The sequence below is a fragment of the Girardinichthys multiradiatus genome, chromosome 6 (assembly GCF_021462225.1).
Source record: "Girardinichthys multiradiatus isolate DD_20200921_A chromosome 6, DD_fGirMul_XY1, whole genome shotgun sequence".
In the NCBI taxonomy this organism is placed as follows: Eukaryota; Metazoa; Chordata; class Actinopteri; order Cyprinodontiformes; family Goodeidae; genus Girardinichthys; species Girardinichthys multiradiatus.
Window position 1 is genome coordinate 41368727 of NC_061799.1, and position 17801 is coordinate 41386527.

The 17801-nt window shown below is 39.4% G+C and overlaps 1 protein-coding gene across 1 annotated transcript in view; it reads right to left on the reverse strand.

Moving 5' to 3' along the window:
- Positions 1-1167: 1167 nt before the first annotated feature.
- The window catches only part of LOC124869900 (receptor-type tyrosine-protein phosphatase N2-like), a 274518-nt gene continuing 257884 nt past the window's right edge, over positions 1168-17801 (reverse strand). Inside the window, exons 22-23 of the mRNA XM_047368131.1 lie at positions 6759-6832; positions 1168-2675 (exon numbers count right to left, since the gene is read on the reverse strand). Of these exons, the coding sequence (XP_047224087.1) occupies positions 2604-2675; positions 6759-6832 (146 nt within the window). The 3' untranslated portion in view covers positions 1168-2603. The remainder of the gene's footprint in view (positions 2676-6758; positions 6833-17801) is intronic.

Sequence of the window (17801 nt, forward strand, 5' to 3'; positions counted from 1 at the left end):
CCACATCGAGAGGAGCCAGTTGAGGTGGCTCGGGCATCTATACCGGATGCCTCCTGGACACCTTCCTTGGGAGGTGTTCCAGGCACGTCCCAACGGGAGGAGGCCCAGGGAACGGCACAGGACACGCTGGAGGGACTATGTCTCTCGGCTGGCCTGGGAACGCCTTGGGCTCCTCCCGGAGGAGCTGGAGGAGGTGTCTGGGGAGAGGGACGTCTGGGTGTCTCTGCTGAGTCTGCTGCTCCCATGACCCGGTCCCGGATAATCGGAAGATGACGAGTACGAGTACGAGCTTAACTTTAATATTGGTAATCTTTTTATTAATTAAACTTCTGCATGTAAAATGCACTTCTGAATAATGCAGCATTAGATCTGGTTTAGACCTTTTTTTTAGTTAAACATTTTGAATAACATCATTTTTTTTTTTCAAAGGCTAATGAACAAGTTTTTAGTTCCCTTTAACAAACGGACCTAAACACAGTTTTTAATTGACTCAAATCACACCACATTTTGAGGTCAACTTGTTAAGTGTCTGATTTAATCTTAAGAGTTAATAAAAAATGTTGAATAAAGTTGTCTTTTTCTCAAAATTTGGACTCGTTAAGCTGCTTTTCACATAGAGGCCCTGCAGTCCAAGTCATAAATGTATTTTTGAGGAACCACCCTAAGACTTTCGATTTGCAAGTGAACTTTATGGCATGATTGTACTTCACATCTACACATTAGTTGTGCATAGTCAATGACTCCACACAGGGTCCTTTGTTTTATAGACAAATTCAGCTGCATACAATCTAATCCTAAGACTTGATTAATTGGTCCTGAATATAAATTAGATCTGAGAGTCTTGTAAAGTGCCTTGAGATGACCTTTGTTGTAAATTGCTGCTAAATAAATCGAAATTTTCGGTGGAGACAGATTTTTAAACAGTATTTCAGAGTAAAGATTTGACAAGTTATTGTATCTACATAGACTTTAGAAATGGATTCTAACAGTTGATTTAGCAGCACAATTTCTGAGGTGGGAGGTCTATATTTACTTTTCAGATTATTATAGTTATGGCCACCTAATATTGAAGCCAGGGCCTGAGGGAATCATCTGGTTGGCAGTGAAGTTGGGTATGTTCATCTTGTGCATGAAAAGTGGTAAAAACAAAAACACAATTACCTCACATGGTTTCTTGTGCTTTTAATTTACAGCAAACAATTTTAGGATGCATTTGAGGGAAAACAGATTTTGCTACTGTGTGTGGGTGTGTATATATATATATATATATATATATATATATATATATACACATACATACACACAATTCATCCATTTATGCTACATATAGAATCTGTTTAAATGCTAAACTAAACCATTTTATGATACATTTACTTGTTTGAAACCCATTATACTGCCATTAATCCAGTATTCCATGCTTCAGCTGTGGTACCTTTATATTTATTAGTCACAAGAATGAAAATCCACAATTCAGTTTATTTTCAACAATGTCAAGCACTGTTAACCCTTAATCAGCTGGAATAAGGGCAATTTAACTGTAGCTTTTTGCAGTCTTCTACAACATTTTTAGTTAACACTAGACTTAAGTGTAATTTCACTGATGACCCGCAATATAGGTTGTCCACAAAAAATCATTTCAGGTTTAAGAAACACAATATTGCTTACACTAAAAGTACAACAATAAAAAAAATCATATTTCCATACATATTTCCATACATTTCCAAAATATAATTCCAGTGAAATAAAACAAGCAGTAATTAAAAGTTAAATCAGCTGCTTTGTGTACCCAAAGTACCACACTGAGCAACACTGAATTACTGTGGCACTCTAGGATACTGCATGAAAACATATTGTAGCATGGCAATGAAGCTCATACAAAAAGTGACATTTATTTTTGCAGACACCCAAAGACCAATCAGGACAGCAATTCAGTTTAACGTTCAGGTTTGGCAAATAAAAAAAGCAAATTTTGAAAGTGATCATTAACATCCACCTGACCTTAGCGAACAAATCATTTCTGTTTTTGTACAGCACTGGGTAAGGCACTATATTAATATATAGTCCAAAGCCCAAGCATCTTTATTTCATGAGCAAACTCAAAACCTTTTTTGGGATTATGTTGCTAAACCTTGTTGCACCCAACTGATGCCCATTAGGTCCCTGATGATCAAACACAAAACTAATATAGATATTCTAACAACAAAGATGTCAGCCAATCAAAATGTGCTAAATTGCAGCAAGAAAATAAGTTGTAGGATAATGGGGAGTGTCCATCCATGTTCAAACTGATGGTGGTTTCCTGCCACAATGTCAACTAAGATGAACAGAGGAAAATATTTAAATGGAGGAAATTACAAAAAAATAAACTAGGAGACAAAACAAAGACTGTTTGCACACAAATATGGGTAAACATGACAAAACAAAAAATTGGATGATAAGGGAATGGGGAAAAAGACAACAAGGACGGGGATATTGAGAAATAAAGTAAACTATAGATTTCAAGAGATTAAGACAAGAAAATTAACAGAGTTGTATAACTGTTGGAAAACTGAAAGAGCTCTGGGACAATTATCCAGTTGGGATGGAAGAGGAGAGTTGTCGTCTTAATGAGGAAGGGCCTTCAGAATCACGTTCACCTCTTCAGCAACAGTTGTCAATGCAAATTCGAACTGATCCTGCAGAACACAGGGGGGGGGGGGGGGGGGGGATTCAAGGTGAAAAGTACTGACACACTCAAGAAGATGAGGGGTTCCAAATTTCTGGAAGACCAGGAGTTCGCAAAGGAATCACCATTTGGAAAATCAAGCCTGGCCGAAACTGCCACCAAGGGTGGTGTAACCAGTTAATACTTTTTTCACACAGGGCCAAAGTTAGCTTAGTTAGACAGCTTTATTTCCTTAATGCATTAGGTCATCAACTTCAAAACATTATTCTTATGTAAACTGGTTACCTTTTTGTCTAAGATAAAAAAAAAAAAAAAAGCTTTTTCTGAAATGTGTGGTGGAAAATAAAATGAAGAGAAGAAAATGTTTCACAGCACTTTGTATCTAAAACTACAGAACTTTCAATTATATGAGGGACATATTTAGCAGCTGACGTACTGCTTTAAAATTAATAAATAAAAATGTAACCTTAAAGACCCATTTCTCAGTCAGCTTTTCGGAACAAGTTTAGTGAATCTTACAACAGCGAACATGTTAATTTGCCAATGTTTAAATTCAGCAGTCTTCTTGAAAACTTGATGTTGCTGAAGCTGGTTGTGATGCACATCAATTTAGTTTTGATCTCTGGACAAAATATTTTTACAGGGGTGAACTTTGCACAGTGCTTGCCCTCATTGCAGAATTTTTGAGAAAACGAAGTTCAATTTCAGAGGTACCTTTTTATAATCCCACCTTACAGGTTTGCTAATGTAGATCAATGAATGATGAGCGATATCTAATTTATTATTTTAATTAGTTTAATATAAAAATGTCAAGTCCTGCTATCTCTAACAGAACAGACTGGAATTAAAAACAGGCTTTTTTGGTGGCCTTTCCCACTTTAATAACATTGGTGAAGTTGAAAGATAATGGTTGGATTTTTTGTTTAGATGCAAGTACTCCATTTTAGTGACTGTGGGCTCTGGAAGTTGCGTGTCTGAAATCAATCCCCGTCATAACTAGACCAGAGATTGTGAGTGCTAAAGCCAGGGCTCCTGACCATGAGGGGAATGCGTGCTTGAGGAATAGAAAGGCAGCAACACACTAATTTTAGGCTACAGGCTTTAATAAAGCTCAGATCAATACAGCAGATGTTTTATACACATTCTGGGCTTTCTTTTTAATTATGTTCTCATATTAACCAGTAATTGTTTTCACATTAGCCTGGAGTCACTCTGTGTACAATGTGGTGAGGAATGACTTTGTTTTACATTAAATAGTAAGATCTCCAACACACAGCAGGCAGGTCATTTGCAGGTTGTCTTTCATTTCAGTTTGGAAAAAAATATTTTTTTATAAACTGTTAAGTTTTATTGCTCAGGTAGCTGATTTTGGTTTCAAGAAACTCTTCTAGCAACATAATGTTAGAGTTTTATCAATCATGCACGTATTTTTCCACTGTCACCATGTACATTCTTACTAAGGGGAATTTCTGCAAAGTCTGACTCAAAGAAACTGGCTAAATTTCCTTAAACAGATGCATTTCTTTTTACCAATTGGCATAAACTGGGCTTGGCAGCATTGTTTTATTACTAGTATTAAATTGAAATGTATTTAATTGTATGTAATTTCATTGAATCTCTCTGCATTATTTGAATGAACCACTTGTTTCTTTACAAAAAATGGTTCTATCTTGTGCCTTCAGATGACACCTGTTGTAATTGTGCAGTTCAGTTAATTTCATTTGTAAATTTACAAGGAAGACACACTCACCAGCCACTTTATTAGGTACACCTTGCTAGTACCGGGTTGGACCCCCTTTTGCCTTCAGAACTGCCTTAATCCTTCGTGGCATAGATTCAACAAGGTACTGGAAACATTCCTCAGAGAGTTTGGTCCATATTGACATGATAGCATCACACAAATGCTGCAGATTTGTCGGCTGCACATCCATGATGTAAATCTCACTGTTCCACCACATCCAAAGGTGCTCTATTGGATTGAGATCTGGTGACTGTGGAGGCCATTTGAGTACAGTGAACTCATTGTCATGTTCTAGAAACCAGTCTGAGATGATTCGTGCTTTATGACATGGTGCGTTATCCTGCTGGAAGTAACCATCAGAAGATGGGAACACTGTGGTCATAAAGGGATGGACATGGTTAGCAACAAGGCTGTGGTGTTGACACGATGCTCAATTGTTACTAAGGGGCCCAAAGTGTGCCAAGAAAATATCCCCCACCCCATTACACCACCACCACCAGCCTGAACGGTTGATACAAGGCAGGATGGATCCATGCTTTCATGTTGTTGACGCAAAATTCTGACCCTACCATCCAAATGTCGCAGCAGAAATCGAGACTCAGGCAACGTTTTTCCAATCTTCTATTGTCCAATTTTGGTGAGCCTGTGATAATTGTAGCCTCAGTTTCTTGTTCTTAGTTGACAGGAGTGGCACCTGGTGTGGTCTTCTGCTGCTGTAGCCCATCCATCTCAAGGTTCGACGTGTTGTGCATTCAGAGATGCTCTTCTGCATGCCTTGGTTGTAATGAGGTGTTATTTGAGTTACTGTTGCCTTTCTATCAGCTGGAACCAGTTTGGCCATTCTCCTCTGACCTCTGGCATCAACAAGGTATTTGCGCTGACAGAACTGCCGCTCACTGGATATTTTCTCTTTTTCGGACCATTCTCTGTAAACCCTAGAGATGGTGGTGCCTGAAAATCCCAGTAGATCAGCTGTTTCTGAAATACTCAGACCAGCCCGTCTTGCACCAACAACCATGCCATGTTCAAAGTCACTTAAATCACCTTTCTTCCCCATTCTGATGCTCCGTTTGAACTGCAGCATATCTTGACCATGTCTACATGCCTAAATGCTGCCATGTGATTGGCTGATTAGAAATTTGCATTAACGAGCAGTTGGACAGATGTACCTAATAATAATGTGGCCAGTGAGTGTATATCAACAAAATCTTACAAACAAAAACTAATTTAAAACTGAGTTTATCTGTCATATTTGATATGCATGATTGTCATCAAGAAAGAGGCCATTTTAGGGGTGCTCGAAAGCTATTTGCTGTTAAATATTTAGGAATCACTTTTACTACAGCTGCAGTTATATGTTGTCTCAGAACATTACGTTGCATAAAAATGGATTTCTCGTAAAACCCTGCATTCCAGTGAGCTAATTGCATCTCAACAACCCCACAACACTTTCTGCTATATGACTATTTATGTGCATCTGCAGCAACTTCCTTCTACTCAAATGTGATTGGTCAGGTCCAGGGGTGCCTAGGTCTCGTCCTCGAGCTACTATCCTGCAAATGTTAGATGCGGCTCTTCTCCAACACACCTGGAAAAACATGCTGAATGCTGATGAGGCAACTGAGCCCTTTGTTTCAGGTGTGTTGGAGGAGGGATGCATCTCAAGGTTGCATGATGGTAGCTCTCAAGGTCTGGATGATCTGCTCTGGTTTAGTCGGTCTGTAATAGTTATGCGCAAATGGAGCCAAAGAACACAACGTTATACCCCTTGTATTTGAGTATCTTTATGAATGTTATTTTTCAGGTTAATAATCTAGAAACACTGTATCTGTAAACTTCAGTGTGATCAATTAATTTGACTTTTTCAACATCAAGATTTTCTCAACATTTGCCAGGAAGATGCGAGTACATTCTCAGATCAAGTTGTGTGAGATTTACCAGGTTAAAAACTATGGTCCTACCTAATGTTTCCATGCATCTATGAATGAAAATGTCTTCAATATAAATAACTATTAACCGAAAATTAATAATTATCCTGAATCTTAGTTTAGTTTTATTTCACCTTCTGTGAGAGTGAAATTTCTTTTACAGACTTATTCTCTTTCATAGGTGCACACTTTGAGCTGTGTATCACTACCACAGCTGTTTCTGTAGATCCAAGCCTCTCCTTGTCTTTGGATGCTATCACCAATGCACTTCAAGAACTTGTTGGATTGTGTGTGAATTACTAATAAACGACCTCATCAGACCTTTAAACATGTAAATTCAGGTGTCAGGTTGTGTTTTCTTACAGCCAGGATACAAATTAGATTGTTTCAGCATGAGCAAACGTCCTGGACTCAGGTGTGTTACCTTGGTCTGGACCATTCCTGGCCTCTGGTCCCGCAGGTGCTCCAGAGTGGCTGCAATATCAATCTCCTTGGCACCTGTCAGACACACACAAACAAAACAGACACGTGAAAAATGATGCTCAATTGTGCTGAATGCACCGGAAAGATGATCCGTCAAACATCCGTCAATAAAATTAGGATGTTCATGACATTTTTTTTCTTAAAGCTAAAAGAAAATTATCTTCATGCTTTTTACACAAACCCCTTTGAGATGTTTTGTTGGGCTGGAGAAAATGACAAAAGAAACCATCAGCAACCATCTTTGAGGTACATTATAGTCCTATGATGAGCTGACATGACAGATCATCTTCATTGCTGAATTTCAACATTTACAGCTCTGTTGCAAGAAAACCTCCTGTCTTGATCTGACAGAGTTTTTGGTGTGCAACAAAATCAAAGGATTTGGCCTTGCTGTTCTTATAACAGGAATGCTTTTACACAAAAGTCTAAAGCACTACATGTGGTCCGCAAGGTAACCTCCATCAGAGAGGTAGAACAGAGAGAGATGGAAAACCATGAAATCTTGCAGTTAAACCAACCTGCATGCTTTTGGTTTCCAGTGCCAATCTGAAGAAAAAAACTTCACAGATAAAAAAAAAAAGCATATAAAGCCAATAAAAGCATTTGTTTTCTTTGAGTAAACTCTATACTATAGGGTTTTAAATTCAAAGTCAATATTTCTATATTAAATGAGAGCTGCTGGGTAATTTTCCATTGGGAAATTTACCTGGCGATATCAAACTTCAAATCAAATTACATTTTATTGTTTTGTAAACACAGTTGCCTTAGTCTAAACTTGGGTCCTAAATTTGCTTTGGACTCCAGTTCCAGTCAGTTGTTAACGTTAATCTTTGGCACCATTTTTACAGTTTTGGTTGTCTGACATGGAGAAAGGACCCCAATAATTTGAACCCTTTTAAAGCAAACACATGCCTTCTAAAAGTGATTTCTTTAGTGTTGTGACTAAAACAGTCAATGTCCTGGAAAAAAAGACTCAATGAGATGATGACTGAGAGAAACATGCCTTGTTCTGCTAAGAAATGTTCATTATCCAGTGCTTCATAAAAAAGGTGGGAAAAATAATACTAACTGGAGTAATTGGGCAGTCTAACCAACATCTTTATTGCTGGAACTTGTTACATAACATATTACTTCAGTAGTTGCCAAGTATAAAGCTAAAAGCTAAATATCTGACTTGGAGCAGGCAGATCGAAGGAAATCTTGAATTTGATAGTGTTCTCAGACCTGTGCGTAGCCTTTCATAATACTGACTACATCCTTCTGCTGAACTCAGACTGACTGGAATCGTTGGAACTCTCCTGAAGAAGCTTTACTCATCTCACAGATTTTCCTTTGTGAAATTAGGAAACAGTTTAAGTGTTTTATAGCATAGACTAAGGAGTGCCACAAGGCTCACCTTTAGGTCCCAGATTTTTCAACTTTTCCATGCTGCCGTTGGATGAAATCCTCTGGAGACATGGTACTTTAATTTCAGCTATGGAGATGACACATACAGTGCCTTGCGAAAGTATTCGGCCCCCTTGAACTGGTCAACCTCTTGCCACATTTCAGGCTTTAAGCATAAAGATATAAAATTCTAATATTTTGTGAAGAATCAACAACAAGTGGGACACAATCGTGAAGTGGAATGAAATTTATTGGATGTGTCAAACTTTTTTAACAAATAAAAAGCTGAAAAGTGGGGCGTGCAATATTATTCGGCCCCTTTACTTTCAGTGCAGCAAACTCACTCCAGAGGTTCAGTGAGGATCTCTGAATGATCCAATGTTGTCCCAAATGACTGATGATGATAAATAGAATCCACCTGTGTGTAATCAAGTCTCCGTATAAATGCACCTGCTCTGTGATAGTCTCAAGGTTCTGTTCAAAGCGCAGAGAGCATCATGAAGACCAAGGAACACACCAGGCAGGTCTGAGATACTGTTGTGGAGAAGTTTAAAGCCGGATTTGGATACAAAAAGATTTCCCAAGCTTTAAACATCCCAAGGAGCACTGTGCAAGCAATCAAATTGAAATGGAAGGAGTATCAGACCACTGCAAATCTAGCAAGACCCAGCCGTCCCTCTAAACTTTCATCTCGAACAAGGAAAAGACCGATCAGAGATGCAGCCAAGAGGCCCATGATCACTCTGGATGAACTGCAGAGATCTACAGCTGAAGTGGGAGAGTCTGTCCATAGGACAACAATCAGTCATACACTTCACAAATCTGGCCTTTACGGAAGAGTGGCAAGAAGAAAGCCATTTCTCAAAGATATCCATAAAAAGTCTCGTTTAAAGTTTGCCACAAGCCACCTGGGAGACACACCAAACATGTGGAAGAAGGTGCTCTGGTCAGATGAAACCAAAATCGAACTGATTTTAAGGCACTTTCAATGACATTTAAATGTATTTAAGACCTTAGCCCAATATATAAAGGATTTGATTTTTTCTTACAAACCCTCTAGACTCCTCAGGCCTTCTAGAAAAGGGTCTTTTGTTGGTACCTAAAGTCAGAACTAAAGCGCACAGTAAGAGTCTCGTTCTCTCATGATACTCTAAAAGAGCTTTCTTTTTGAGGACCTGAATGCAGTGAATGAATAAAATTCATCTTTGGTTTACTTTAAAAAAAAACTTTAGAATGTCTTTAGAATTATTTTGTTTATTAATGTTTGCTGTTTTAATTTGTCTAATTACTTTGTGGTTAATTTACTTTAACAATTTCTAATAATTTTTTGTTTTCCCATCCGTTTTATCTTCTGTAAAGCACTTTGTGTTGCACACATGTATGTAAAATGCCTAAAATCAAGTTTAAATGATTGGGAAAAAAAGAGAATATCTGGTGATTGTTTTTCGGTTGCTTGTAGCTTTGAAAATTAAAGTAACTATTGTTACAGTTGCTGACCCCTAGGGGCTATCCTCATGAGCGAACCCTTTCTGCTCTGTTTCAGGGCTGCCTAATTGCCACAGCTGAGATGTGTTGAAACCCTGAAGCTTAACATTTCCCAGGTTTTTCTCTTTTTTGTTATATAATGGGTTGGTTTCCCTTAATTGTAGCAAAAATACTTAGTGTTTTTCTACTGAAATTAACTATTCAGTTATTATTAATAGTTGTTTTTGTGTTACTCCCTGTGCCAGATACCATCTTTGCTGTTTAGGGGGTTGTAACAACCATTTAAGTAACTATTACCCTAATTCAGGGGTCTGTACTCTCCCCATTCCTTATTCATTGCACGCCTCAGTCTTCCAGTAGAGTGTAATCTGCAAGAATACTGAGATGATTCTGCAGTCGTTGGTTGTGTCAAAGATGGACAAGAAGCTGAGTGCAGAGAGCTGGTGGAGCACTTTGGGGCATAGTGTGGGGACAATCATCTGATCTTAAATGTGAACAAATCAAAGGAGGCGATTATAGATTTCAGAAGAAATAGAAATGGGTAAAATACTTTTTCCCTTATGGGAAAAGGTACGGAAGAGTATAAACATCTCTGTCTTCACATGAACAACAGACTTGACTGGAGTTGCAACAGTGAAGCAGTATACAAAAAGGGACAGAGCAGATTGTACATTCTGAGAAACCCTTGGTCCTACAGCATTTGCAGAAATCTCCTGCACATCTTGTAGAAGTCTGTTGTGAAAAGTGTATTCTCTTCACCCATCATCTGTTTGGGTAGCAGAATCAGAGCCAGCTACTCTGGCTAAAGGCTGGTTCTGCTCTGAGCATGCTCTTCATGAGTCTGTCGTACAACAACAGAGTGTCTTCAGTCAGAGGCTTCTTCAGATTAGCTGTTATACTGAGTGCTACAGGAGACCCATTCTGTCCACACTCACCATTTACACCCTTTGAAGAAACGTGGTTAATGAGTTACAACAACATTTTACTAATATTTGGGATTAATAAAGTATTTTACTTTACTAATAAAGTAGTGTTCTTTTATCCAGGACCATTATTTCCTGGCAGGTTAATAAGGATTATCTTTTTAATAACATACATTTCCATGAAACATCATTCAAATATTGATGGGGGCGAAAGGAAAAGACAAAAGAGTTTTCATAAAGATTTAAAAGAAAGTAGATGTTTGTTACACGGAAGGCAAAGGCCTCAATGAAACAAGAAATAGTTGAACAGGAAAGATGACGTGGGAGCAACAATTAAATTCCTAAAGAATTTGAGTAGGAAGGAAAGAAACATTCAATTTGTTTTCTGTTTTTCCCTGCCTACTCTTCCATCCAACCTCAGATACAAAGAAATGTGAGAATTACTTTTTTCTTGTGACACAACTCTTCATTTTCTTGCCTGCTTGAAGAGGAAAATGAATGGTGGGAGTGCTGTTCATTCAGAGTTTTCCCTTTCTGTTTCACAGGTTTTGTGCTGGGATTTTTTTTCTACTTGTCAACACAAAGGCCTCCTGTCCAGCCAGAAAAGTGGGAACACACTGCTCACAGGTTTGGATTTTCTCTTTCTTTGGAGGGAAATAATTTAAATGAAAGGCTACTTTCTGATAAGCCTCAAAATGGATAGCGTCTCAAGGAAATAAAAAAAAAAAAAGGGCACTTTTCCTTTTGTACAGTTCTCTTTTGACAGAACTGGGATTTGAAAAAGTAGGGAGGGGGTTAGCTTAAAACTGCCGGTTCCTTTTGAGCTCCTGTAAGACTCTGGTTTCTAGGTGGCCAAGGAGTTGGACTCAATAAATAAGGGAGAAAGTTATTTTATAGTAGTAACGTACAATTTAGGAAAAAATAAGGATGGAGTGCTTGAGGAAGCAACAAAACAAGAAATTTGAAGCTGAGAGCGGCAAACTGTTCATCAGTTGAAATAAAAAAATAAGTAAAATTTCAAAGGCAATTGAAAGCAGGCTGAAAACCTCCAACACTCAATGGCCTTTATAAGAGTCTTAAGATGAAGAGAAATGTGCTTGGTGGTGGCGGGGGGTGGATGTGAAAGGGTAACAGAGAGGGGAGACGAATGGCGGGAGCCATTCAGAACCAGAGCAATACCTCCTCATCTCTGCTACCTCACCATAATTCCTGGGCAAATTTACAATTCCCTCTGTGCAGCTGTAGCAAGAGAAAGCAATGGGCTGTGGGATGAGGGAACGGGGTAATATTTATGTTTAAACAGAAGGAGGAAGAGAAGTGGGGGTGGATGGAGGACACATCCAGACAAAAAAGGTTCAAATACAACAGTGGACAGAGAGCAGCTTGTTAATTATAATTTACAGAAACTTCAAACATGTTTATAAGACAAACTATAAAAATAAAATAAAATACAAAATCACTTAAATTAATCAGATTTTCTTTGTAATATTTAAACCCCGCCTCCTGATCAAAGCTGAACCTTTTCTGTTGCCTATCTGTGCTTTTACACAACTAAAAAACTTAATGGGGCTGTATGGTGGCACAGTTGGTCACACTGTTGCCCTGGGTTTGAATCCCGGCCTGGGGTCCTTCTGCACGGAGTTTGCATGTTCTCCTTGTGCATGAGTTGGTTCTCTCTGGGTTCTCCAGCTTTGTCCCACAGTCCAAAAACATGACTGTTTTTGGACTAGGGTAATTGGCAATCTAGGGTAATTGGTTACCCTAGATTGCCCTCAGATAAGAGTGTGTGTGTGTGCATGGGTTGTTTGTCCTGCATGCCTCTGTGTTGCCCTGGGATGGACTGGCAACCTGTCCAGGGTGTACCCTGACTCTTGTCTACCAGCACAATCTTAGAAGTATGGAGGAGATTCCAAGAGACAGTTACTCTAGGAGAACTAGATAGGCCTGTTGGAGGAACAGGATTAGTGCTGCCTGAGCCCTACGAAGTGACCACCAGCAGGATGCTAGCACGAATGTCTCTGACCAAGCCATTAGAAACAGACATCATGAGGGTGAACTGAGGGCCAGACATCCTCTAGAAGGCCCTGTGCTCACCGCCCAGCACCATGGAGCTCCACCGGCATTTGCCAGAGAACACCAGAATTGGCAGGTTCAGCACTGGCACCCTGTTTTTACACAGATGAGAGCAGGCTCAGTCTGAGGTCATATGGCAGAATTGAAAGGGTTTAGAGACGCTACACTGAACATTATGCTGCCTGCAACATTTCCAGCATGATCTGTTTGGTGGTGGGTCAATGTTGGTCCGGGGAAGCATATCCATGGAGGGACGCACAGACCTATACAGGATAAACAATGGCACCCTGACTGCCAATAGGAGTTGGGATGAAATCTTAGACCCATTGTCAGACTCTTTGGTGGTGCAGTGGTGCCACTGACTGGCCTGCATGCTCCCCTGACCTAAATCCAATAGTACATTTCTGGGACATCATGTTTAGGTCCATCTGATGCCACCTGGTTGCACCTCAGACTGTCCAGGAGCTCAGTAATGCCCTGGTCAGGATCTGAAAGGAGATGTCCCAGAACATTATCCGTCATTTTTTAACTCCTTATGAAATGACAGACATGCTCTGACATCATCAGGCATGCATACGAGAACATGCGGGCGGGGCATACAAACTACTGAGCACCATTTGGAGTTGCTGCAATGACATTCCAGCACATTGTACTACCCTGCTGCATTTGTTTTTCAGTTTAAATTTCTAAGTGACTTTGCGTTAAGCCCTCTGCAAGTTGACAATTTTCATCAAATGATTGCTCATTGCGTATCAGTATGGTTATCCAGTTTCTTAAATTTTTGGAGCAGTGTATATGTGGCCACATGTTGCCTTTACAGGATGCAATGCATATGCCAAGAATGCATCGTATTAGTGTTTAAGCAAATTTAAAGCGTGTTATTTTGAACAGATGATTTTAAGATTGCAGCTGCGATCATGATGCTGCTCTGCATGCTTTGTGCTTCTAATTTAACCGCAGTTCTATTAAAACCTTAACTTGCTGTCGTGCAAATCAATGATTGAGAAAAAAGCAGAAAATTAGGAAAGCTACACTGCAGCGATCAGATGCATCAAATCTCAATGTTTAAAATACTCTTGGATAATAGGATATTTTTCTTTCCATTTTATTGTTTCACGCATTCATAAATGAAACTACCGTCCAGTTTTCTTCGGAAAATTGCAACAGCATGCTCTTTGGGATCCACCAGGGGGTGCTGCTGTACTGACCACACCCATATTTTCCACTTCATCGTTTATGATCTATTTTCATCTCAAATTTGTTGCCTTTTGCATTACACTTCACTGCAATATGGTTACCGTAAGTAAATGTTCTGCTAAAAAAACATAGAACACCCTCCACACTTTTGACAAATCTGGTACAGATATTTATATGTCCCTAAATTCACCTTTTGATTGCAGCAATCTCTCCAGAGAATCCAGAGTCCTCTCTTAGGCTTACACTACACATTTTCTATAGGATTTAGGTCTGAGGACTGAAATGACGATGGAAGAAGGTTTTTTATGTGCCTGATGAACAATTTCTGTGTTGATTTAGTCATGTTTGGGATCATTATCCTACATAAAGAGCCAATGATCGCAAAGCCGTCTGCAGTGTTCAGTCAGCTTTCATTTTTGGCCGTTTTATATGGGGGAAATTTACTGCCAAAAATCAAGAGCACATATTTTCAATTTGAGAGCAGGATTTAATTCTGCTTGTACTCAAACTAGTAATGCTTGCACTCAAAACTTCTGTTTTCTTTCAAATATACTCTGTTCTCTCTCAAGTCTTTGTTTCAGCGCTCTGATTTAATGCTTCTTGTATAGATAATTTCTCCTCCTGCTTGCTTCATCCTCCTTGCGCGCAAACTTGCTCTCTGCTCGGATCAAAACGGATCTCAAGTTTCTTCCCTCCTTGCAAAATCTTTTTGCTCAATCTCAGATTAAAGTCGTTTTATCTCCTAGCAACCATATCAGCCAATAGAATGACAGTGTGCAACTGCTAAGTCACAGGCTTAGTTGGGGTGCACCTGTTTCCTTCTACTGACTGTGCCTCTGTTGCTAAAATTGATGACTGAGAACATATTGCATTTGGCTCAGCAAGTGCTCCAGAATTTGACGCCTCAGCAAATTCTGCAACAATGGTAGAAAGTATAATATTATAGTTATTTTGCTGTGAAGCACTTTAATTATGGAAAATGAAGAATACGCATTTATTTATAAAATGTATGATTTTAGATATCATAAACAGCTATCCCAATAAGTAAAAAGAAAGTGTTTGTTTCTAATAAACATAAAGAAATGTTTATGTTGATAGAAACAGACGTACATATTAAACTACTGAATGTTTAAAATCATTCAGGATAGTTTGAATTATCCATTGTCAATGTACTTTGCTGAGTTGAGCTATCCATTGAAGTAGATTGACCTATTTCACAAAATTGCGACGGTTACCAGATGCATAGAAACACTTACTTCCAGATATAGCTCCATATGACCTGTGTCAGGGAAGTAGCAACACATGTACGCTCAGTAGAAGGAAACAAGCGCACCCTAACTAAGCCTGTGAGCTAGCAGTTGCACACTGTCATTCTATAGGCTGATATGGTTGCTAGAAGATGATGAGATTTTAATCTGAGAGAGAGCAAAAGGAATTTGTGAGCAGGGAAGAAACTTGAGAGCGGAGTTTTGATCCGAGCAGAGAGCAAGTTTGCGCACATGGAGGATGAAGCAAGCAGGAGAAGAAATTATCTATCCAAGAAGGATTAGATCAGAGTGCAGAAACAAAGATTTGAGAGAGAACAGAGTATATTTGAAAGAAAGCAGAGGTTTTGACTGCAAGCATTACTAGTTTGATTATAAGCAGAATTAAATCCTGCTCTCAAATTGAAAATATGTGGTCTTGATTTTTGGCAGTAAATTTCTCCCATATAAAACGTCCAAAAATGAAAGCTGACTGAACACTGCATACGGGCCAGGGAGAAAATTGTGGAGACGTCTTAAAGCAGCATCATAAAACATCTGACAGAGCCCTCTTCAATCCATCATCTGAAAATAGGAATAGTTTGGCACAAGAGCAAACCAACCGAGAAGCAGGGGAAGGAGATGGTTAATCACACAATACAACTCTGGAATAGCGGCAGAGGTCCACAACTAAGGTGGACATTAAAGAGCAGAAATATTTCAGACTCCAAATGTGCAAAACTGGTACAAATATTCACTATTTGATGGTAGTCTATCACATAAAATCCTATGGAAATACGTTGAAGTTTGTTGTTGTAAGTGGTATCAATAGCTTCACGAGGCACATTTTAAAAGATTGGAACGAAAAGCAAAAACAAATGTGAGATCTGAAACAATGCTTTTAACAAAAATGCTCTTACATGTTGTCACAATAGTTTTCTGCTGCCCACACATTCAGTTTTTGTTTTGTGAGAGTATGTATCTCTTTCAGGAAAGACAGAAATGTGTCCTTCACCCCTCCCCTGATGTCCACCAGCTCCCTCCCAGCTCCGCCCCTGGGTGCTGAAGAGCGTGATCACAGTGTGACAGCCTGGGAATGACTACTGATGCCTGAACTGAGCCTTTGATGTGGAATTAAAGACCCAGGAGCTCGTTCTGCCACAGTAGCAGCACTACCATGGGACACAAAGGAACAAAAAGATATGCACCCCTGCGTGAAAACACGCAGCAAGGAGTAAATGTCTGAGACCGTAGACATAACCTAGAATCTACATGTGAAAGTTCAGTTTTTAAACCTTGATATTACCACTGTTTTTTTTTACAGATCAAATAAATGGTAAATAAACTAAATGAAGCCAGTGATTTCTTGCATGAATCAGATCTAGAGAGCACTGCCAGCCTCAGGCAGCACTGATCACAGTCACATTAGGGGTGTAGCAAGATCTTGTTGCGTAAGATCCTGCAATATTACAATGTCAAAAACCTCATCAAGCTTTCATCAAAGGGAAGTTTGTTGCACAAAGTAACTTTTTTGCTGTCCCCATGCAACCTTGTCTGGGCCCTGGACAATAAGATGAATGCTTTAAACTTCACACCATTTATCTCTGTTTGAGTTCTGGAGATGCCCTGTTGTGTTGTTGGAGTCACAAACTTGTCACTGGGTTGACAGACAATTTTACAAAAGCAAAGAAGTCCCCAGCAGTTTTAACTTGTTTGTGTAGCATGCTTCTTGAGGCCTAAGTAGAAAAAGCAAACTGTAAGAGACGAGATGCAGACTTTATAAGCACTGCAAGAATACCACAACTAACAGTTAGCAGCTAACAATTCTAAAGTTGGCATCTACGTTAAAGTTGCCTATCCACACTTAACTGCTATTACACACCTTTTCTTTTAAGTCTGTACTGCATTATAATCTTATAATCTCCAGTTCAGAATCTAAAATACTTTTACTGATTACAGATGCCTTAACAGACAGTTTATGATTTGTTAAATTTACTATATTTGTAAACTTTACTTTTCCCATAAACTACAAAAACCTTATCTTGTTTACCCAGTATGATGCATTCCCTCATCTTGTGAGCTGAATATTACTTTATAACCCTACAAGGTATTTTAAATGGTAAATGGCCTGAATTTGTACAGTGCTTTATCAAGTCCCAAGAGACCCCAAAGCGCTTTAGACTACAATCAGTCATTCACCCATTCACACACTGACAGTGTGTGAATCGCAAAGATGTAGCCACAGCTGACCTGGGACAAACTGACAAGTGAGGCTGCCATACACAGGTGCCACTGACCCCTCTGACCACCATCAGCAGGCAAGTTGGATGAAGTGTCTTGCCCGAGAACCCGACTGAGACGGACAGAGCCGGGGTTCGAACTGGCAACAGGACGAGCCCCTACCACCTGAGCAACAGCCGCCCCCAGACAGACACTCTCCTCGTTCCTGCCAGTGACATCAACCAACCAATTCTGAGCTACATAAATTTTACCAACATTTAAAATGTGCCGCTAGAAGTAACAAGACATTAGATCATGTGTACTCTAATGTCAAGCAGGCCCTTTGCCCCACATTGGTAGCTCTGATTATCTTACTGTCATGCCCCTATATATATGTGTTCGGAGGGCCACCATAATCATCAAGGACCCTCATCATCACTCCCACTGTCTACTTTC